This window comes from Ochotona princeps, chromosome 10, assembly GCF_030435755.1.
Source record: "Ochotona princeps isolate mOchPri1 chromosome 10, mOchPri1.hap1, whole genome shotgun sequence".
In the NCBI taxonomy this organism is placed as follows: Eukaryota; Metazoa; Chordata; class Mammalia; order Lagomorpha; family Ochotonidae; genus Ochotona; species Ochotona princeps.
In genome coordinates, this window is record NC_080841.1 from 9,654,822 (window position 1) to 9,677,222 (window position 22,401).

General features: G+C 40.0%; 1 protein-coding gene across 1 annotated transcript in view; it reads right to left on the reverse strand.

Annotated features, from left to right (window-relative positions):
• Positions 1–15,350: 15,350 nt before the first annotated feature.
• Positions 15,351–22,401, reverse strand: part of ASPM (assembly factor for spindle microtubules) — a 44,424-nt gene continuing 37,373 nt past the window's right edge. Inside the window, 5 exon segments of the mRNA XM_058668966.1 lie at positions 15,351–15,593; positions 18,328–18,497; positions 19,349–19,525; positions 20,860–21,014; positions 21,138–21,330. Coding sequence (XP_058524949.1) covers positions 15,491–15,593; positions 18,328–18,497; positions 19,349–19,525; positions 20,860–21,014; positions 21,138–21,330 — 798 coding nt within the window. The 3' untranslated portion in view covers positions 15,351–15,490.

Consider the following 22,401-nt stretch of genomic DNA (forward strand, 5'->3'; position numbering starts at 1 on the left):
AGCTAGGCAGGCTCCAATCTCAGCAACGTTTCCTATAGGTTTATCATACAAGCCACCTATGGCATTTCAACATTTCTGGTAGTCACACTTACAAAAGCAGAAAAGCATGCTTGAAGGCAGTTTTAATAATATGTTTTTTGATCCAACATGTTAGAAATACATTTTAACATTCTATCTGGGGTTTAGTGGTCACCAAGGAGGTTTCTATAGTATTAATAATGTTCTGCTTCCTAATTTGTCTATAAAATGCTATAAAAATTTACAAAAGTTTATCTTATGGTTTTTCAGTTTTCTGTATATTGTAATCCAAATAAAATGTTTATTTCAAATAGCTACTTTTACATTGGGTATCTTAAAATCATAAAAATGCGTAAACAAGAGAAACCCTTTAGCAACCCCCAGGAAAACACAGGGAAGAATACATAGTCCAGGGTAGCAGAAGCGCTGGAGCCAATGGAATCAGTCTGGCATCCCTGCCATGGTTGGTCACTGCCTACCCCACTGCCACCCTGGAACATAAATAGGAGTGCCAGCCTAAGGCTTAGGGAAGCGGGGATGGATGTGATGAGTTCACACGACCTTTCGCATCTTAGAGAGGAAGATTTTAAAACCAAATACGAGAGAGGTCCCTGAGTACACAACCAACACAGGACTTGACAAGGAAAAGCACCTGCTGAGGTTGCCCTCAGGACACGGTTGCTGCCCTGAGAGGTGACACTAATAGTGGAAGCTCCTAGGCTGTAGTTACAGAAACTGTGCTGGGGCATCACAGGGGAAGCCACGTTCCTTGTAGCTAGGAGTCTCAGAGAACATGAAGACGTGAGAAAAAAAAGAATGAGAAATGTGATGATAAAGGAAAGTCAGTAAACGGGAATCAGTATGAGAGAGCAAAGCTGATGGAGCAGTCAGGTAAGGGCTTCAATTCTGTGTGTTTGAATATCTAAGGGGAGACATCAGGGATATAAATTATTAGTAAATGATAATAAGAAAGAAACAATAGAAAAAGCATGAAAATACAATACTTGATTTAAAAATAGCACAATAAGTGCGGAAAACACATGGTTTTGGCCAAAGATCTAACATACTGAAATATAAAATTTAAAAATCCCTTCTTTATAACATTATGGTATCCATTTCTAAGGGAACCAGTACATTGTGTAATTCAAGGAAAAAGTCTTTTTTGGCAAAATTTGATGAACCTAATTATACCAGAATGAATGGTTTCATCTTATGAAAGTCACTGTAAACAAAATATATATAAAAATATAATAATTAAAACATAAAACTTTAGAAGAAGGAATTTGTAGTGTCTAAAACAGGTGAAAACTTAAATTTTATTTATTGATAATATTTTACTAATAAAAATGAACAGATTTCATAGATATTATTGCATAATAGCTAAATTTACAGTTTACCAAGAACTTTCACAAACGGCTGTCAAAGGCATAAAACGCAAGGGAAGACTGAGCAGATGAAAATCAGAAAATCACAGAACCCTGAGCACTAGAAAAGTAAATGAAGAAGCAGACAGCTTTTCTTGGGGGTCGGGGAATTGCCAGTAAATAAAACTGGGAAGGAACTTTCTGGACAACAGCATGTCAACAGTAGGCAGGTAGCGAATACGGAGTGTTGATGAGACCAGGAAATCCACAGCTGGCAGCTTCTTTTGGAAGCAACAATCTTCGAAATGACCAGTGACCACGTGCTCAGAGGAGTCTCACAGAGGCCCTGTCCGTCCATCGCGCCTACGAAGCGTCAGGCTGAAGAAGTTCTCAGAGGGAGACAAGCAGCCTTCACCTCACAGTTATTTACGGTTAGGTGGGAATCCGAGTGACTCCGCGCTCACCGTCAGAGGAGCAGAGAGTAAACAATATGAGAATCTGTGTGGCAGTTAAAAGCAACGGCGTAACTTCAGCAAACCACTTTTAATCAGTGGTTCAAGGTAAAGAAAACAAGAAATAAGCTCTACAGTGACTTCCCACATATGCAAGTATTAAATACATACAGCAAACAATGTTAAGACACGTTTCACGAAAGTATTCATGTATGTAAAAATATGTAAAAGCAGCGTGGCTTCAGTGGGAGATGCAAGCCAAGAGAGAGAAAACTGAGCCAGACAGAAGTGAGACCTCTCCTCGGCCTTGACGGACACTGAACTCACTTCTTCATCCTGATGTTCTCGCGGGAACAAGGGAAACTGAGGAACATGACAGCATGGTCTGTTTTCCAGCACATTATTTTGTTTGTGTGAAATAAGTTACAGAAATACAATAACTGGAAAACTGAGCAAGTATTGCACTATCTTCCTGGAATAGATTACAGACACGTCAATTAGAATTTTCCTTAATAAAAGTATCCCATGTAAAATATTTCTATTATATAATTAAATGTACCAAATTAGACTAATTCTATATATTTCACTTTAATAATTTTAATTGTACACCCGTGTTTTGTTAGAAGGATTATAGTATTCTATTCAACAAAGATACAATTATAACTTATTGGATATGTTTTATTCTACAATCCCTAAGGGGCTTATTTCAGAAAAGGCTTACTGCTGGGCTTTCGTACTTTGTCCAGTCGCCGTCACTCTTGCTGGTGCTTTGCTACTTCTTTAGAGTCCCTTTTTTTTTTCTTTTTTCTCTTTTGAAAGGCAGATATGAGAGAAGCAGATACAGAGAGAAAGATCTTCCAATCACTGGTTCACTCCTCAAGTGGTTGCAACAGCTGGAGCTGATCTGATCCAAATACAGGATCCAGAGGCCCTGTCTGGGACTCCCACATGGGTGCAGGGTCCCAAGGCCCCGGGCCATCCTCCATTGAGTTCCCAGGCCACAGGTAGGGAGCTGTACAGGAAGTGGAACAGTCAGGACATGAACTGATACCCAAATGGGATCCCGGTGGATTCAAGGTGAGGATTTAGCCATTGGGCTATTGCACCAGGCCCACTTGTTTGGATTCCTAACCCTGCAGCCTAACAACAGGGCAATGGTTCCCAGACCACCTGCATGTACTCACTGCCGCCCCTTCACTCTCACACTAACCTTACACACTAGGCAGTCTGCCATAAATATTTCTGCTACTTAGGGAGCGTCCAGGTGACAACCTGCCCGGACAGATCTGATTTATGGCTGTTGTCCAAACATAATAGAATCCTGTTTACTCTTCCAAGTGTCCTTGTTTGTAAAACAATCACATAGTCTTCCTAACAATCTCAGTTTCATGACTTTAAATGCATTAAGTCATTGGGATAAAAAAACAATGTGTCATGACTTGAAAATCTTGCTGATGGTTTATGGTTTGTTTGTTTGTTTTCAAACTTCCCATAGTAAGTTCTACAATGTGAACGGGTTTTTAAAAGTGTGAACATGGTGTAAGGCATGGATTCTAAAATGGAGGTAGAATTCAGGCTAACAAGTAACTTTCAGAATGCCTTGTGACTAGCTGGAACGCACTTTAACATGGCTTGTGTTTTCCTGTGGCCTCAAACCTATGGACGGCTATAAAGGATTTTGGTCTTGTTTTGTTCTACTAAATTATGCTATGAAGAAAACAGCTTATTAAATTTTCCCAGGAAGATTTTCCCAAGCAAGTCTATCTAAATGCTCTGACAAGGGCCAGTGTTGTGGAATAAGAGATGAAGCCACCACCTGCAACAGTGGCATCGCCTACGGGCTCTAGTTGGAGTCTGGCTGCTCTGCCTGTAATCCAGATCCAGGGTAAAGGCCTCAGTCCTCAGGCTCCCGCCCCAGCCTGGGAGACTGGATGAAAGTGTCGGGTACTGGCTTTGGCCTGGCGCAACCCGAGCCTGTACAGCCATGCGGGGAGTGAGCCAGGGAGTGGAAGATCTGTGCAACTCTTTCAAAGTAAATAAAAAACTCTTAAGAAAATACTAGGACAGGTTATATTTACAAAAACTATCTCATAAAATTTATATATCAAGATGAACTAATATATCAAGGCTCAAGCTATATGAATGCTAGAATTCCCATTTATATTTTTAGAAAATAGAGAATATTAAGACTTTACCTTCTTGTGCATAGAGTTCTCCTGAGATTATTAATATGATAATAAAAGGCAACTCTCTCAGGCTCATCTTCAGTGGTGTGCTTCAGATGGAGTTGGACAATTCGGGAACACTAGGTAATCATCAATAAGTACACATCACTTCTCTCGAAGGGAAAGTTAATAATTTACAACATCTATGTAAGTCCTGCTACCAAGTCTTACCGTACACTGAAAATGTTTTCAAAGAACATGAGAATAACACAAGCACCTTAGCTGTCATTACTTTTCATACCCAAGTCCAGTAAGAACATAATAAACAGAAGGCTGGCAATCACAGCAGCATAAATACTACCAAGAACTGTGTGGAAGGGCGGGTGTGTTTCAACATTAATTCCCAGCTGTGTGCTCTCAGAGTAAAGTTCGCTGGTTCCACTGATATTTGCTTGTATTGATCAAGTGCAGAGATGAACTTAGGAACATGAAACAATGCCCAATGTTACAATGTGTGCTGTCTGGTTTATGCTCCTTAGAAAGATTAAGTGATCTTACTTGTCTCAGATAATGACAGAAGATATTATTAAAAATGGTAGCGTAGAGCATTTAGAGGGTTTGAGCTCTGTAGCAGATAATGAGACCACCACTGTACTGCATCACCCTTCGTTCGTGAGAAGTGTGTTGAATGTCTACCACATACGAGGCCTTGTCATAGTCTTGGGGTGGAAAGCAGGGGAAAATGAATTAAAACTATTACCTTCACAGATTTTACATTCTAATAAGTCAAGGTGGGAGCTTTGTAATTTCAGTTTTGTAACTTCAAAACATTTAAATTAATGACATGTTTTGACTTTGAAAGACGATGGAGAGAGAGACAGCCCATTTTCTGATTCACTCTAAATCTGCACAACAGCCAGGGTTGGGCCAGGCTGAAGCCAGGAACCCAGAGCTTCATCTGTCTCCCACAGGGAGCTTCATCTGCAAGAGGGTCTGGTAGCAACCTCCACATTTAGGCTATTTTTGCTGCTTTTCTGGAATGTGCATTACTAAGAAGCTGGACCAGAGGCAGAAATGATCTGCAAACATAGCACTCCAATACAATCATGGGGGTCCCAAGCAGCCACTTAATGTAATTTTGCAACCTATTCATCAAAATATAACACATACACATATAAACATACAACATGTGTGTATTACGCATGTGGGTATGTTTTATGCCTCCAAAGCAGAATTACAGGATAGGCATAGAACAGGTACTCTTATTTCAACAGAAAAACAGTAAAACAAAGCTGATTCCAACTGAATATCCCACACCCAACAGGGAAAATGGCACATCTTCAGGTTTGGAAATAACCTTTCAGTAGATGTTCCATTTTGCACACATTTGGTGAGTTCCAGGCAACCCCCTTTCCCTTGGTTTTGCTGGGATCTAACAGCTGCCCACGGGAGGCTCTGCTGACTGAAGTCTCTGGAGCAGCTATGTCCCATGGTTCTGCTGGGCATCTCCCTAGCGAGGGCTCCTGAGAGTGGCCCTGCTCCTGGGGAAGATCTCTGCTGGGATTTGCAACTCTCTGAGGCATGTTTTTAAATCCAGGTGGAGGTGGTCAGGACCTTTGAGCACCATTGGCAACACACTCGGAACATACTGTTTTGATGAATAACATATATGTCCTTCTTTTAATTTGTATCTTATTAACCCTTCGTTTGGTCACACCTTTAGTATTCTCTTTCTAACGCTTTTTCATTCTTTACAGTATGGCAGAGCTGAGAACACATTTGATCGCACATTCTAACTGGACCATTTCTCCCTTAATGCTTTACTGTGAGCAGCCAAGGCACACCCGCAGCCCTTTGCTCAGGCATTTCTTCCTCTAAATATCCTATTTGACTGTTCATATGTTCCATCTTTCACAAAATGCTAAGACATGAGCACAGTTCAGCCATGTGCCTTGCTCCTTTATACCCATGGCTTCCTTCCCTGCAGTAAAATCCTCTCCATTTCCATTTGAAACTTCAGCAGAACACACTTTACTGCCCATATCCCGTTCAGTATTCCGCTTGCTGCCTCTTTGCCATCAGAAACTGGGCCTCGCCGCCTCCTCGTCCTCTGAGCTGCCATCAGAGCCACTGTGAAGGCTGTGCTCACTGCACCACACTGTGTAGATCGGCATCTCCACACATTAGCTGCTGCTCATTAAACGGTTCCAGAGCCACTGTTAGGTCTTCAGTAGAGCCGCTCCCCACTCCTCAATACCAATTCTCACACTGTTCGGACTGCTCCAATAAAACATTTCACTCTGGGCAATTTACAGACAGAAATTTCTTCCTCTTGGTTTTGGAGGCTGGGAAATTCATGATCAAGGTACCCACAGACTGGGTGTTTGGCAAGAGCCTACTTTTCGGTTCGTAGTTGGTGTCTTCCCTGTGTCCTCACATGGTAGAAGGGATGTGCAAGCCTTCTAAGGCACTGACCTCTCCTTGGGGGCTCACTGCTACGTTGCTTCCTAAAAGCCCTACCTCTTGCTGCATCTTACAGTGAGAATGTTGGGAAATCACATTCAGACCATAGCAGCATCTGTGACTCAAAACAATGTTTTGGGATTCATCTGTGCTATGCAAGCAACAATTTTTCCTTTTCATCACTTACTTCCCAGAGTACCCTGAGTGTGAGGTGTTTTGCCTAAAATCATTAAACTAGTAAGACTGAGATCCAGAGTTCAAAAAATCTCTTTTGAAAACTGAAGTTATAGATTGAGGCATCAAAAGAAAAAAAAATCTGTATTTCTAAGCATTAAAAGTTGCAAGTATCTGGACTTGGTACAAAGGTATGATTGACTAACCCTCAGCCTTGCCAGCACCACAATCCCATATTTGCACCAGTTGATCTTCTGGTGGCTCCACTATCCATCCAGCCCCTCGCTTAGGCCCTGGGAAGGCAGCAGAGGATGGCCCAAAGCCTTGGGTTCTTGCACCCACATGGGCCACCTGGAAGAAGCTCCCGTCTCCATGGTGGCCATTTGGAGAGTGAGACTGAGCCAGCAGATAAAAGATCATTCTCTGTCTTTCCTTCTCTCTGTAAATCTGCTTTTCTAATAAAAATAAATAAATCTTTGAAAAATTTGAAAGTGTTTGGATCTGGTGCAGTAGCCCAGCAGGCTTATTCTCTGCCCTGTGGCACCAGCATCCCATTTGGGAGCTGGTTCATGTCCCGACTTGTTCATTTCTGATGCAGCTCTCTGTTTATGGCCTGGGAAGGCTGGAGAACGGCCCAAAATCTTGGGACCCTGCACCTATGTGGGAGACCCAGAAGAAACTCCTGGCTTCTGGCTTTGGATTGCCTCAGCTGTAGCGATTGCAGCCATTTGGCAAGTGAATCAGCAGGTAAAAAAAACCTTCCCTTTTTATCCATCCTCTCTCTGTAAAATCTACCTTTCAAGTAAAGATAAATAGCTCTTTAAAAATTGCAAGTATCGGGCCCAACACATAGCCCAGCGCCTAAGTTCCTCACCTTGTATGCACCAGGATCCCATATGACTGCCAGTTCAAACCCTGTCAACCCCACTTCCCGTCCAGCTCTCTGCTTGTGGCCTGGAAACCTGTACATATTGAGTACTGACCGATAGCAGTGTATGAGTTGATTTCTCTTGTTTTTGAATGCCTTCTAGTATATACGCGTCTTATTTAAAATGCAGCTATTGCTGGGAAATTGTCCCTAATACTGTGTTATTATCAACACGCCTACAAGGTCAGTACTGCAATGCTGTTCTGCATGTCAATTGATGTCATGTCTCTTTGTAGGAGTTACTTGAGTTCTTCTCAGTCTTCTATAGAACTGTTGGCTTTATCATAAGAACTTACCCTCTATAAATCAAGGAAAAGTGGAATTGCTCTGATTTCAAATCTTAGGTCATTTTGGGGTGTACTATACATCTTTTCGAAACTTTCATGTAAGTAAATTAATTCTTTACCTTAAGCCGTATGATGTTTGTGTTATCATGACAAAACCATGCTTAAAAGTTAATTTTGACAGTAACATCAACCATCTTTTCAATAATTCCCATCTCTAACACTGCATATGCACTTTTATACATACTGATTAAACTAAATGCACAGCTCTTTCAGCTAACTATAAATCATAGCATTTTACAAGGAAAATGACTGATTAATGCAAATTTAACACATCAATCACAGCATGAATAACAGCAGCAACAACGTCAAAGACAAATTGTAACACCTTAATTAAGTAATGTGTCACTGAGTAGGCAACACATGCTTAACTAAAAGGAAACACAGTACTGTTAAAATTATTGTACTTCTTTATAATTACTTCTGATCTAAATATAGATTGCTGCAAGTCAGGTCCCACGGCAAGAGATGGTGAAAATTCTCTGTTCTAGGTATGTAGGCATTTCATGGATGAAGTAACAGCAGAGTATATTTAGCATGTTGTGAACATGAATATGGCAAATTGGCAGTTTCCGTCAGTTGCGGGCAATAGTTTACAGTGATGACAAATATTATTTTGATTTTTTTTGTGTTATTTAGTTATGAGGAAAGTGTATGGTAAGCAGTCCATTTGATGGTTTACTAATTTCCTCATTGTTGAGAAGTCCGAGTTGATTATGTATTTAATATGATAACCATTTGTGTGCTGTGAATTGCAGTAAGAGTTATGTAGGGCAGAGTTGATGCTTACTAAATGTACAAAATGGATTGATGAGATTAGCCAGTTAAATCTTTTCACCAGTAAGGCACTCAACAGCCCATGAGATATTTATTAAAAATGTCAAGTAAATCCTCTTATTTTTGTATCATAGTGTCAAATAGCAGTAAAATAAACATGTTAAGATCCTTAATCTACTGCTATGTTTCACTGTAAAATTTACCTTTGTTAAAATTTGCTTCTGTTCAAATTTGTTGAGACCGCACATAAAAGTATCCTAATATTACTTTGGCTGGTATTTTCTAATTACTGTATAATATTTTGGGAATGCAAATTTTATTTGAATGTCAACTACAGTTAAGCATGTGCCGTTTGTTTTTCTTACTCAGGTTTTGTAATTTGATGGAATGTTTTTATTATAGTTTAATAAATGTTTGCTTTATTTAAAAAAAATTTTTTTAAAAGTTAATTTTGATAAGTTTTCTGGTTTTATTTCTAGTTGATGAATGTTTCTGTGATATTAGATAATTATCTAGTCTTTTTCTCTCCGAATAGTTTATCTGCTCCAAATATTTATCAAATAATGCATCTTTTTTTGTTAAGTGTTTGAATTTCTACCTTTATCATGTGACAAATTTCAGTATATTTTTGGGTCCATTTTTAGATTTTCTACATGTTTGTTCCAAAAATATATTTCAGTCCCCTCACTTACCAGCCAGTACAGTGGCCCTGTTAGGTGTCCCTCAGGATTCATTCCTCAGTTGCACATATGGTGTCCATATCCATGGATGTTCCTAGGCAATATTTTGTCACCCCCAAGTCATCAGATCTGATAGGCAGGCTGCCAGCGGACAAAGCCCGCATCCGATGGGCACACTGGCTTGCCGCAGAATATAGATAGCGCCTGCTGCTTAAAAAGCAGCTGCGAGTGGGTGGGCTGCTTCTGATCATCAGCCAAGATTGGCTGATGAACCATATTTCTGCTCCGCGTGCCCAACCCGCAATTAGAGTCATTTTTAAGAGTAGTTTTTGTAGGGACCAGCAAGCCTGGCTTACTTATCTTCTGCAATATATCTGTGACATGCTTTGGGTGGCTGCAATTCTTTTATTTTAGAGATGAAAAATTCTAGATACAGAACAGCTGTTTGTTTAAAGTCAGTCTGGATGATGAAATTGTAAGTCAGGGCTGAGTAGTTCCAGAGTTCATTCTTAATCGATACTACATTAACAGTAAACAAACAAGCAAAGTCAGACAGAAATTGCTAAAAAGAATTAGCTGTGAAGACTCCACATACTACATATGTATGTCTATTAGTGAAGACAGTTAAAAGGGACTGAGACCTGGTAGTATGGAGGGGAGAGATTAGAAGATCTGTATGGGTCAGACTGATTCATCAGCCCACATGAGAGTCCTGAGATGGGCTTGTTAGTGCAGAGCATCACTGACCACAACACTCCATACCACACAAAAGCTATTTCTGGGGGGCCTGTGCAGCAGACCTACATCCAAGTACCTGATTGAGTGTTGGAACAGGGGACAGACCACATTAGGCAGGGCCATGACACTAACCAGCACGTGGGAGATGCAGGCCTGGGGTAGATTCTGTGGGGGAGAAGTGGGCCCAACTCTGTGGAAATACAAGTCCAGATGGTTAGCTCAAGAGCTGACTGGCTGAAGCAGGAGTGAATAAGGAACCTGCCAACACTCACAGGTACTGAGACTAAGAATGGGCTGGGCAGGTCCAAGCTGCAGTACCTGCATGTGCATCCTAAAATAGGGTGTAGAGCAGGCTGGCCCGCAACATCCACCAGCTCATACAAAGTTCAAGGTGGAAGGTCAGGCTATGCCTGGCAAGGGCTGAGCACCTGCTAGAGCGTATGAGATCTGGGTGTGGGAGTGGGCTGAGTGGGGAAACTGGGAAACTTCCCTACTGGGACATAGCTCCCACTGGTGAGCACGTGTTCTGGACCTAGGGTTCAGGCAGGATGGGCAAGTTAGCCCCACCCATTGGCAAGTATGTGGGTTGGTTTTGGAAGGGGGCACACTGGGCAGGTCTGAACAAATCTTAGCCCACCGGTGAGTGCAGAAACAAGGCTGGAGTGCAGGTCATGCTAGGCTAGGGTATCACATCTACTACTTGACATGAGCCAGGGATGAGAGCAGACTGAGCAGGGCCAGGTTGCAGCACCCACCAGCAAGAGTTGGGACTGGGGGATGACTGGGTCAGGCCAGGCTACAGCATCAAAAGGCAAAAGCTAAGACAGATGGGTGCTATGCCAGGCCGGGTCAGAGCAACCACTGGCACGCATAAAATCTGTGGAGGGGAGCAGGCATGGCTGGGAAGCAGAGGGGACATCCTGACCAGGTTGTGATCCCCACTGGAGAGCACAAGGGCCAGGGTGGGGCTGTGGTTTGGCTGCAGAATCTCTCAGCATGTGTGTGGGCTGGATATGGGATGCACCAGACTGGGCTAGAATCCAGCACCCACTGGTGCTTGTGAGAACCAGGGTGGGTATAGGAGGGGTAGGCCAGGTCTCTGCTCCCACTGAGCAATCTATGAGCTGTGTGTGGATGTGGACCAGGCTTGGCTGGACTGTTGTGCCAAACAACAAAAACTGGAATGAGTGAGGGCCAGTGAGGAAAGGCCATTGTTCCTGCTAGGACAGGAGGTGGCAGCCCAGACCAGGCCACAACATGTTACCCACTGGCATACATTTGGTGCAGGTCTGGGCAGGCCAGACCGGGTCAGTCCATATCACCAACTGGTAAATCCAAGTGCCAGAATGGAGTGTGGGTCAGGCCAGATCAGAGCACAATACCAGCCAGTCCACAAGAGGGCCAGGAATGGGGGCTGGCAGGGCAGGACTAGGCTGTAGTCCCCACCACCGTGAGCTGGAATTGGGGGTAGACCTGGCCAGCCTATAGCACCCACCGACATATGCTGAGGTGAGGGGGCTGTGCCAGAGTGGGTCACAGCACCCAACCAGCAGATGTGAAACACAGGGGGTGGTGGGGATGGCCCCAGTGAGAGGGCTGCGAAGGTCCCCCTGCTGGTTCAAAACTCTTGCTCTTGAGCTGGGATGGGGACAGATCAGACCAGGCAGGGCCACATCTGATGGCCTACATGTGAGCTGGATCAGGAAAAAGCCAGGCTGGGCTGACTGTACCTTATGATACATGCATAAGCCAGTGCCGGTGTGGTTTGATTGGACTTTGCCGCAGCATCACCTGGCAGATGCTGGCACAGGGGTCAAATTCTGTCTTGCACAGGCATGGCTTAGACAGATGGAGGCACCCGTTGGCACCAGTGAGGATAGGATAGTGGGGCTAGTTGGGATGAGCTGGACTTCAATACACATCAACTTGTATGAGAGCTGAATGGGATGTGGGACAGACGGGACCAGTCAGCTGTACATACTGGCAAGCACAGGAACCAGGGCAGGGGCGGGCCTGGTGGGGGTTTTTGTAGGTCGCTCTGACTAGACTGCAGCTGCCACTGGTTTTCGTGAAGGCCGAGTATGTGGTGGGCAGGATTGGGTTGGACTCCAACACCATCAGGTTTTGTAAAACATGGGGCTGAAGACAGAACTGACCCAGCAATTGCAACTACCAGTGTGTGTGGAGGCTGATTTGGGTAGCAGACTGTGCCAGACCCTGTATTGGCAAACATACACAAGAATCAGACCTGGGATGGCCTCAGATGAGGTTTCTTGGGGATTCCCTACCATCTGAACCGCTGGACACAGAACCTTGATCATGGAGAGAATCACAGATTCCATGGGCTGACTGTGGGAGTGGATGTGTCAGACTGGGCCTCCTCAGTGGCGCAGACAGAGCAGTGGACAGCATATCCAAATGTACGTGGAGGATATGGCAGTACTTTGGAGCCTCCAGAGGACACCTGGTACCATGGCGGAGGACGGATGATAGAACAAATTGATCAGCTACCACAGCCAAGTGTTGGCAGTGAAGATCTGGGCAGACGGAGACACTAAGGTGGACTATAGCAGCCAGTGCATTGGGGAGAGATCTCATTGTGATTGGAGTGGCGGGCTCGCCAGCAATTCAGGACTGTTGAACTACCATGACCTCTTGAGATTTTCTGTGTTGCAAATTTCCATTCTTCTTCCTGCTGTTGATTTTGTATTGTGGTTTTTCATTTAACTGGGATGTGTGGTGACTGTGTAATGGAGACTATCAAGTCCAGATGTGAGAATACAGTGCAGTGTGCATCTCTACTTCCAGATCAAAGATGGACTACTAATGAAACTATTAGCTGCATCTTGACAATGGGAGGCTGGACGCTCTGCCACTGTCCATGCCCACAACGATGAACATGTGATGTTTATGATAAACTCTGTTATAGTAATAATATAGGGGAATTTGGTGGGAGGGAAGGAATCTGAGGAGGGGCAGGGGAAATATAAATAAATAAATAAATAAATAAATAAATAAATAAATAAATATTTCAAAAAATTACTTTAGTGGCAAAAATCACAAGTTAAATGTCATAAAAAACAGGGACAATAAGGCCCGGTGCAACAGTCCTCGCCTTGAACGCCCCAGGATCCCATATGGGCACCCGTTCTAAATCCGGCGGCCCCACTTCATATCCAGCTCCCTGCTTGTGGCCTGGGAAAGCAGTTGAGGACGGCCCAAAGCTTTGGGACCCTGCACCTGTGTGGGAGACCTGGAAGAAGCTCCTGGCTTCTGTCTTTGGATTGGCTCAGCTGTTGTGGCTGCTTGGGGATTGAACCATTGAACGGAATGTCTTCCTCTCTTTCCTTCTCTCTGTATATCTGCTTTTCCAATAAAATAAAATAAATCTTAAAAAAAAAAAAAAAAACAGGGACACTAAAAACAAAACTACTATACCAGGACAGGTCTTAGCTGCTTTTTAAACTGAGGCTTTTTAATTTTAATTCTTTGTTTTGAGAGTCAGTATTTTGGACGGTTATTGACTAAATGTGAGATTTGTATAGATTTTTACCTAGTCTGTACTTTGCATTTTGCTTTTGTAAGATTTATTAAAAGGTAGTTACATAGTTGAAGACACAGAGACACCTTCCATCTCCTAGTTTATTCTCCAAATAGCAAGTGAACAAATAAATGAATCTATTTCTTAAGATTTTCAGAATAGCAATCTTAGTAAAAATTGGTATGTTTTTTTAAAAATGTAGGAAAAAATATTTGACAAGCATGCTGAAGCTGATTAAATGAATGTGTTCAGCCAAGGAGACTACGAGAAAATCATCTAGGACTGGGGAGCAAAAACGCAAATGTAACACAATCATGTAATGATGCTGAGCAAATCACACTTTATATCTTTCAGACCTCACATTTTAGCTTGCCTTACCTGGTTGTCCCAGGACTGGAACTGCACTCTTGTACACAAGATTGATACCCACGTCCCAAACATAATGTCCCTGGCATTGAATTTGAGAGTGTATTTCCCCATAGTAATTCCAGAATGCATCACACAACTTCCAGATTTTCAGACAGGGCTGTGTGCAGTCCTGTTCTCACAGCAGGACTGGCCCTATCACTCCTTGACAAACGGAACAGCGCTGTCTGGGAGTGGCCATGGATGACTGATGTTACTGCCTGTGTTAGGAACAATTAGTACAATCTAGTTGGGGAGGGTGAAGGTCCATTCAAGTTTTACAGCCTGTGATACAATAAGAGTTATCTTAAAAGCTGAAAGTCATCTTGCATATTTATCTATGTGTCTTGTGCTACTAACTGGTTATAGCTAGCTTAGAGAAATTTGTAGCAATAGCATTTTGTATGCTGATCAGTTATATCCTAATAGAATGTCAAAGTGAAATTGCATTGAGACTGTTAAATGGAGAAAAATAAAGCAATGGGAGAAAAAGCAAAAAATATTTGAAAAACATTTAGTATGAATTTTTAAAAATTTTACTGCAATGAATTTTAAAAAAGCAAGTTAATTCTATATACTTCTTAAACAAACTGGTATATTTATGTCTATCGTGACCTAATCATAAAGAAACTGCAATCCAATCGGGCATAATCCTTAAACTGCTCTAATATATACTAAGTAAAGAGCCTCATCTTTCCTAGCCACTACCACGTTTTTCAAAATAATTAAAACTTCCATGCCATGCAAATATGAACAGACTTTTGAACTGGATCACATTTCAAATGGCAATCAGAAATTAGACTTCCTGCGGCCTAAGAAATCCACATGCTAACATTTTAACACTGAATCATCTCCAGGTCTGTGGTAGGTACATAAGCATGTTTCTATTATAAGCAATAGCATGCTCTTTTTAATTCAAATCATAACCCAATCAGTTCAAAGCTGATGATTATTAGAATATGTGGTTGCAGATGGAATTTTTCTTAACTTTCTCACTGGGGCTTCTTTGCTTTAGGATATACTAGCTAGTCAAGGAAACAAATGAGCTGTGCCCACAGGTATTCGTGTGGGCTTACTCTATCCAGTCGACAGAATCTTCAAGTTCTGCTATTTCTTTTTGGGAAAAACACTGTCTATGAAACACTGGCAGTAAGCTATTTTTCCCCTTTCAGAACATGATTATATTTAAACTGTCTAATATTTTAATAGGCATGAATAATAAAGTCTGATAATCATCTTAGACCAGTTTATTATATGCATTAAATAATAAAAGAAACAACGAGGACCGTAACAGTTCAGTTTTTTGTTATACATACATGCAAATTTTAACATTAATACAATGTCAAATTTTAAGTTTTAAACAAAAAAGGCAAAAAACACTACATATTCATGATTAGTTAATATTTCTGTACACTGTATATGCTGAAACTCTTTACATTTATTAATAAGGAATGCCAAGTGTATCCATCACCATTTGAATAGCTTGTAGGGGATTTGTGATTTCTTCCATGTTATCTCTTCTCAAAACCCAATTTGGTTTAAGTCTGTTAAGAAAAAACACAGTATTAATAAAGTTTTCATAAAAGAGATGCCTTCAGTTTTCTTTCTGGTGTTCCTTACAGCTCTGTCAGAGAGGTAGAAGGTGTCACGCAGTGGCCCAGTCTGAGTTCCACACTACTCCTCTCCATCCTTCCTGACACTGGCTTCCCTGATGCTGCTTCTACTTATCTCCACCTTTGCCTTTGGCGTATGGAACAGAACCCGGTGTCTTAGTGTTTGTACACCTGCTTCTTGGTAGACTCTGTCCACTCAGTGATTGTTAGATATTTAGGCATATACTAGTCCTGTCATCATCAGAAATACACTGTCATTGAAATCTCAGCATTTCTGACTCATGTATATCATCTGGTTTAACGTAATTAGCAAATCAATCTTTCCATCACATTGAGATCTCTAATTCATTTGACCTCGACATGTACCTACCATCCTTCAGAATTTTGCTGAATCTTTATTTAAATGCCTCAATATACTCCCCTTTATAAGTATCATTACCTCTATTATCTCTCTGCCCTATAAAATTCAAAGGAAAATTCTAGATTCCAAATGGATTCAAAATACTTATATAGTTGAAAATTGCTAACAAATTTGTCAATAATTTCAAATCTGAAATGGACACTTTGTAACTGCTTCCCTTCCTCTCCAAGCTATTTTATAACTTTTCTTTTTCCCAGACGTGCCCTCCACACTCTCTGCTGTGAGTTATGTATGGTCTCATATATTTCACTGAAAAAATCTCTTTCAGAGGGGAGCTCACATACCTTGTCACATAAATCGAATATTACAGCATTTCCATCTGGTATTACAAGATATCTATTTATTAGTGAATGGACAAAATGCAGTATAACCATTCAACGTACTTGTGACCAAAAGGAATGAAATTCTAATTCATACATTAACATGGAAGGCTTCACAAAAAACAAAACAAAACAAACAAAAAAGATATACAGCTAGACTCCATTCATTACATGATTTCTTGGTGCTAGAAATGTCAAAACTAAAGATGCAGAGACCAATTCAGTACTTGCCAGAATCTAGGAATTAAAAGAACAGAAGTGACTGTAAAAAGGTAGTCACAAAGGAACTTTGATACTATAGACATATTTTAGTCAAAGCCCTAGCGGTTTCTCAATTGTATATATTTGTCAAAACTGACTGAACTGCATATTTATAAAATGTACTAGCAAACTGAGTCCCTATCAAAAGAAACAAAGTAGTTACCCATTCACATGTTAGTTATAATTTTAAAACATGTCATTGTATTTTATATTATTTAAGAATCTTTACTAGGACTCTATACAAGGAAAAGGTAACACAATTGTCATAAGCAGAATTTAACACATTTCCCCCCCCCCAAAATTAGCAGGATATTGTATGCAAATTATACCTCAAATTAAAGTTGTCTTCAAAAAATATGTAACAGTAAGGAGAAAAGTTAAATTACAGTAAAAGTTCTTATGCTGACTCTAAACTTATGAACATTTATCAACAAAGGGAAGTGACGGAATTTGTACGCGGGCACTCGTCTGTCAAGTCATATCCATTATCTCTCTCCAATATATTTTAGTCTTTTTTCAATAACTACTTTACTTTTTATCCTCCAGGATTGAGTTTTAATATTATAAACGTGAAACAATTTCCCAGTCACTCTTGAGCAGGAATTACATATTACTCATGTTATCTTAGTAGCAGTCAAATCTTGATCTTACTCATTTTTCTGCTTATTCAATCTCAGCCTCTGGAATCATAGATTCCATGATCCACACGACAAATCCTCAGTCCCTTGTAGTGCACACAGCTCCACACCATTTTTACTTTTTTATGCTTCATGCTGATAGAGAATCTGTATGTTTAACCAGGTAAGCAAGCACTGACTCTTCTATAAACTCTTCATGTAACCAATGTCTTAAACTAGCTAAATCTATACATTCCATAGGTCTTGTAGTAGGTTGCATGGTACCACACACAAAAGAAATATCCATCATGTAATCCACAGAACCTATTATGGATGTTGCCTTATTTGGAAAGAGCTTTTGCAGATATATTGAAGTAAAGGATCCTGTGACAAGATCATTGTGAATCATGTGAGGGGGACCTAAACTCAACAACAATGTGTCCTCATGAGGGACGCAAAGGATGAAGAGAGAGGAGAAGGCCAAATGAAGATTAGGGGCAGATTCGGCTGTTGCAGCCACTTAGGAGTGTGAACCAGAGGACGAAAGATCTCTCTCTCTTCCTTTCTCCCTTTCTCTCGAACTCTACCTTAATAAATAAATAAATAAATAGATAAATAAATAAATACACACACACACACAAACACATATATATGTATATGTATACATGCACTAAGAAAACCCTTCTCTATAAAATGAAACTTCAAAAATTAGGGTGATTATAAGAGGACTTAAGGTTGATATTTTGCACAAGCACCTTCTAAATTGTAGTTTGCCTTTCATGTGGGGGCAATAGGTGATTATAACATCATATAACAAGCATCTTTGCTTTAGTTCTTAACTAATTAAGGAAAAGAATTTTCTGAATAACCACTAAATGCTTAAAGTTATAGTTTTATTATCTCTTTACTTATTTGAAACTGCCTCTTTAAATTCACCAAGGACACTAGTCTAACTTATATTTTGCTTCTTGCTAAGAACAACATACTGCTGACAATGAATGAATGAATGAATGACACAAAACCAAGGAATTTGCCTAACTTCATACCTTGACACTATTTTAGTCCTTACAGGTGTTTCTGGAATAAAGGGAATGCCTGAAGAAAGGTTCTTCTTTTGTTTGTAAAGTATTCTCTTAGAATCCATTTTATGTTTATGATCTGTAAGTTTGTAGAGACTATAAATACGGTCAACCACCTTGGACCTACTTCGCACATCCTAAAAAAGAAAAGGTGTATTTATTAAAAAAAACTAGTAAAAATTAGGTTTTTTGTCTCTTCTACAGCAACACAACCATCACAAAAAACACTATGCAGTAAGCTTTTTATCTTTTAAACATAAAGGACAAAATCTCTAAGTTCAAGAGGTAGACCGATTTCAAAATGATTAAAGTATAAGGCAACTGTAATAAAGTCAAATATTCAGAATCTGTACACTTAACTCTTACTGAAATATTACAGTCAGTATGTCTAACACATCCAGTTATCAAGTCTTGTAAATTTTACCTTGCCAAAGCTTCAAAGTTATCTACTTATCTCTCAATGATACAACCCTAGGTCAAGTACAACCTTTTTCTTAGAGCACACCTTATCTACACTTGCCTTCCTTCTAATGCCTCCTTCCAGTATCTGCATTGTTTGCCAAAATTCATTCTTCAGTCAGTAGCTGGAGTGATCACAGTAAAACCTAAACTGGAAAATGTCATTTGCTAGCTTAAAATCTATACAACCCCAATGCTAATTGTAACAGTTACAGAGAATAACTCAAAGATCTCACCCTAGAAAAACTTAAAATATATATATGTTTACAACAGGAAGACAGGAATTTATACATATCTAATTTTATACCCTGCTGTGATAATTTACTCAACACGGGGAAAAATGGCAGGAGGGGAAAATGGGAAGGGAGAGAGGGCAGGAAGAGGAATGAGCCCCTAAATCTACAAAACTGCATCATGCGAAACAATAAAAAATAAAAGGAAAACTCATAGTCTTAAGAACCTAGAAAAACAACCTCAAAAAAAAAAAAAAAAGAGAGAGAGAGAGAAAGATTAATCCATTAATCCTTACAGAGGCTCGATCTGTTGTCTTCAATAAAACTGCCAACAAGCAACAAGTTTTTGTGAAAATGCTTCCACCCTTATCTGCAACTTTGTCGCCAGGTTTTTCTCGGTACATCTGCAAAAGCTCCAATAGTGTATCTATACAGTTTTCCACATTATAAACTGCTGAAGTAGTTTTCTCATACTTGAAAGAGAATGAGTGAGAATAAAAATTACAATGGACATACACCTTTAGAAACAGCCCAATCAAACGCAAAGTTTAGAAAATGTTGGAGCACCTTCAGTCAGCACAAAGATGTCCATGAAACAATTTTTGTTATCACTGTCCTTGCTGGATCTAGCTTATATGTCTATTCACATTGTAACCCCTTTCCTTCCCATAGAAGCCCCACACAAAATCAATCAGATCCAATAAGAACCTTTCAGAAATACAAGAACTTATCCTCATAGTTAATCACAGGGTAACATTATGAGTTACAGCAATACCTACTTAAATGTCCCATTATATGCTTATTGAGCAGAAAACGAGCTTGCATGAAAATTAACTAAAAATGTGCCATTAACAAGTCTAGTACATACTTATGTTACTTCACTCATCTAATTGTGTCAATAGTCATAAGCAATTGTGTGGTTACAAAAATGATAGCAATATAAAAATAACAAAACACTAGTTAGCTGACAATTACATGGCATGTTTATATATCAAGTACTTTTGTATATTAATCTTCTTAATCATTAAAATAACAGTTGGAGAAGGGTCCTGCCACTCTATCCATTTTATAGCTGGGGAGAGTGAAATCTAGAGGCAAACAACCTAAAACGACATTCAAAACCTAGACCTGAGAACTGGTGCTTTTAACCCTGACCTGTCAATATGAAAATACCAGGCAAACTGCTCTAGGTTGTGGTAGTGTTCTAAGGAACTGGGTAGGGAAGAGAAAACTTTCATATTAACAACTTCACTGGCAAAAATAGTTTGGTATAAATATCAACTACCAAAGCGAAAAGTCATACATTCTGATACACAGAACATTGCAAGGTATCTAAACTACAGTAATCACAGACAGACATGAGCTCCCTGAGGTGTTACTGTTTTGGGATAGTGCAGCAGATAACAGCAGTTCAAGACAGAAATGGATCTAGATGCAGCTCCATTACCTAAAACGCATAGGTTTTCAGAAGAGGACATTAATGACTAGAAATACCCTTATTTCATCTCCATAAAATGGGAGTACTATCTCAGAGGATAACTGTTAAACAATGCATAAAAACTCCCAGCATGTAGTACATACTCAGTGTTAGTCATAACTATTATTCACATTAGAAAACAGGAAAAATCATGCAAAAATTAGTTTCTATCTATGGCTGTTAACAGACAAACATCACCACTCCACTCTAGCCCCACATAAATGCATTTTAACTTAGATCCAAGTTCTAGTGATAAGAGAGCCACAAACTTAATTTGTAGGTCTAAGTTTCTTGACAAATGAATATTTAATTATTAAAATGGAAAATTACCTTAGCTACGTTAAGCAAAACTTGTACAGCATATCTGATGACTTCCATACAAGGGACACTACGATTACAACTTCGGATCAAAACAAAAATTTTAGGAATTGCTTCACTTTGGGCCATGTTTTCACAACAAAGAGGAGACAGTCTAGTAACCACCTCTGAAAGAAAAAGAAAAAACACTGGAGAAATCCAGAACCACAAAATGAAGTTTTATCAAATACTGTACTATGACAGCAGTCTATAAGCATTCCTAATTTTTCCAAGATGTAAAACAAACTAACCTAGGTGCTTCAAAGCCTCGAGAATGGCAGAAAGATGCTTGTAAGTTGAAAGGTAATGAAGTGCAAGTGCAGTTCTGTTGTAGAGTTTGTTATTTTCTTTAATCTCTCTATTAACAGCCTGTAGACTCAGCCGTATAGCCTTAATTTTCGTACAATCATTTTTCTTCCTCCAAGAATAGCCTCTCCATAAAGCCTTAAAGAGAAACAGTAACTTTAGTAATACACCCAAGGTTTTAAACTTATGTCTTCATCTGTTTCCACATGTAAACGTTTTGACATATTTATATATGGTATCATTTCAACTAAAACAATTTGGGTTTTGAACTAAGCATCACTTAATTTTCACTTCCCTGAATTTTAGTGATCCCACTTTCAATTTTCTCCTGCTTTCAGCGAAGGAAAAAAATGGCGCACTGCTCCCTGCATTATTGATGCTGACCTATTTTGCTGGCTCAGACACTGTTGGATGCATGTTCATTTTTTGAAACGCTATCATTTTTCTGAACAAATCTCTTGTTGTAATCTTGTTTGAGACCATCTCTTTAAAGCATTCAAAGACTGGTTTCATTTTTATTTCAGGACACTTACACACATCAATTTTTTTAAAAGTATAGCTTCTTTTCTTTTTTTCAAGATTTATTTACTTGAAAGGCAGAGTTACAGACAGAGGAGGGACACAATCTTTTATTGCCTATTCACTCCTAAATAGTCAGAACAGCCACAGTTGGGTCAAGCCAAGGTCAGGGACTTGGAGTTTCATCTGGGAGCAGGGATCCTAACACTTGGGCCAACTTTTGTTACTCTCCCAGGCACATTAATAGAAAGCTGGATTGCAAGTGGAGCAGCTGGGACCTGAACCGGCAATGATATGGTATGCTGGAGTCGCAGGCAGGGTTTTAGTCCTCTGCACCACAATGCTGGTCCCTGGAGCATCTTCCCTCCCATGCCAGTAGCATTACTTCCCTGCTCTACTCAGTGCGAGCCCTTCCAGTTCATGTTGGGTATGTATTGTGTATGAATGCAAACATATTTAACTGTGCAAAACAGTTCTCATTTCAAAATCTGTATTAATTCCATTAAGCTGTATACTTCATTCTGCAATACGTGTCACTCGAAACTGTGTGTGTATGTATATGTGTGTGTATCAAATAAGATCCTCCTCCAGAACATATAAAGCATACTTTAATATAAGAGCATCCAACAGAAAAACAAAGTACAACAAAAACACATTTAAAATACAACATAAAATCCCAAATACATCAAA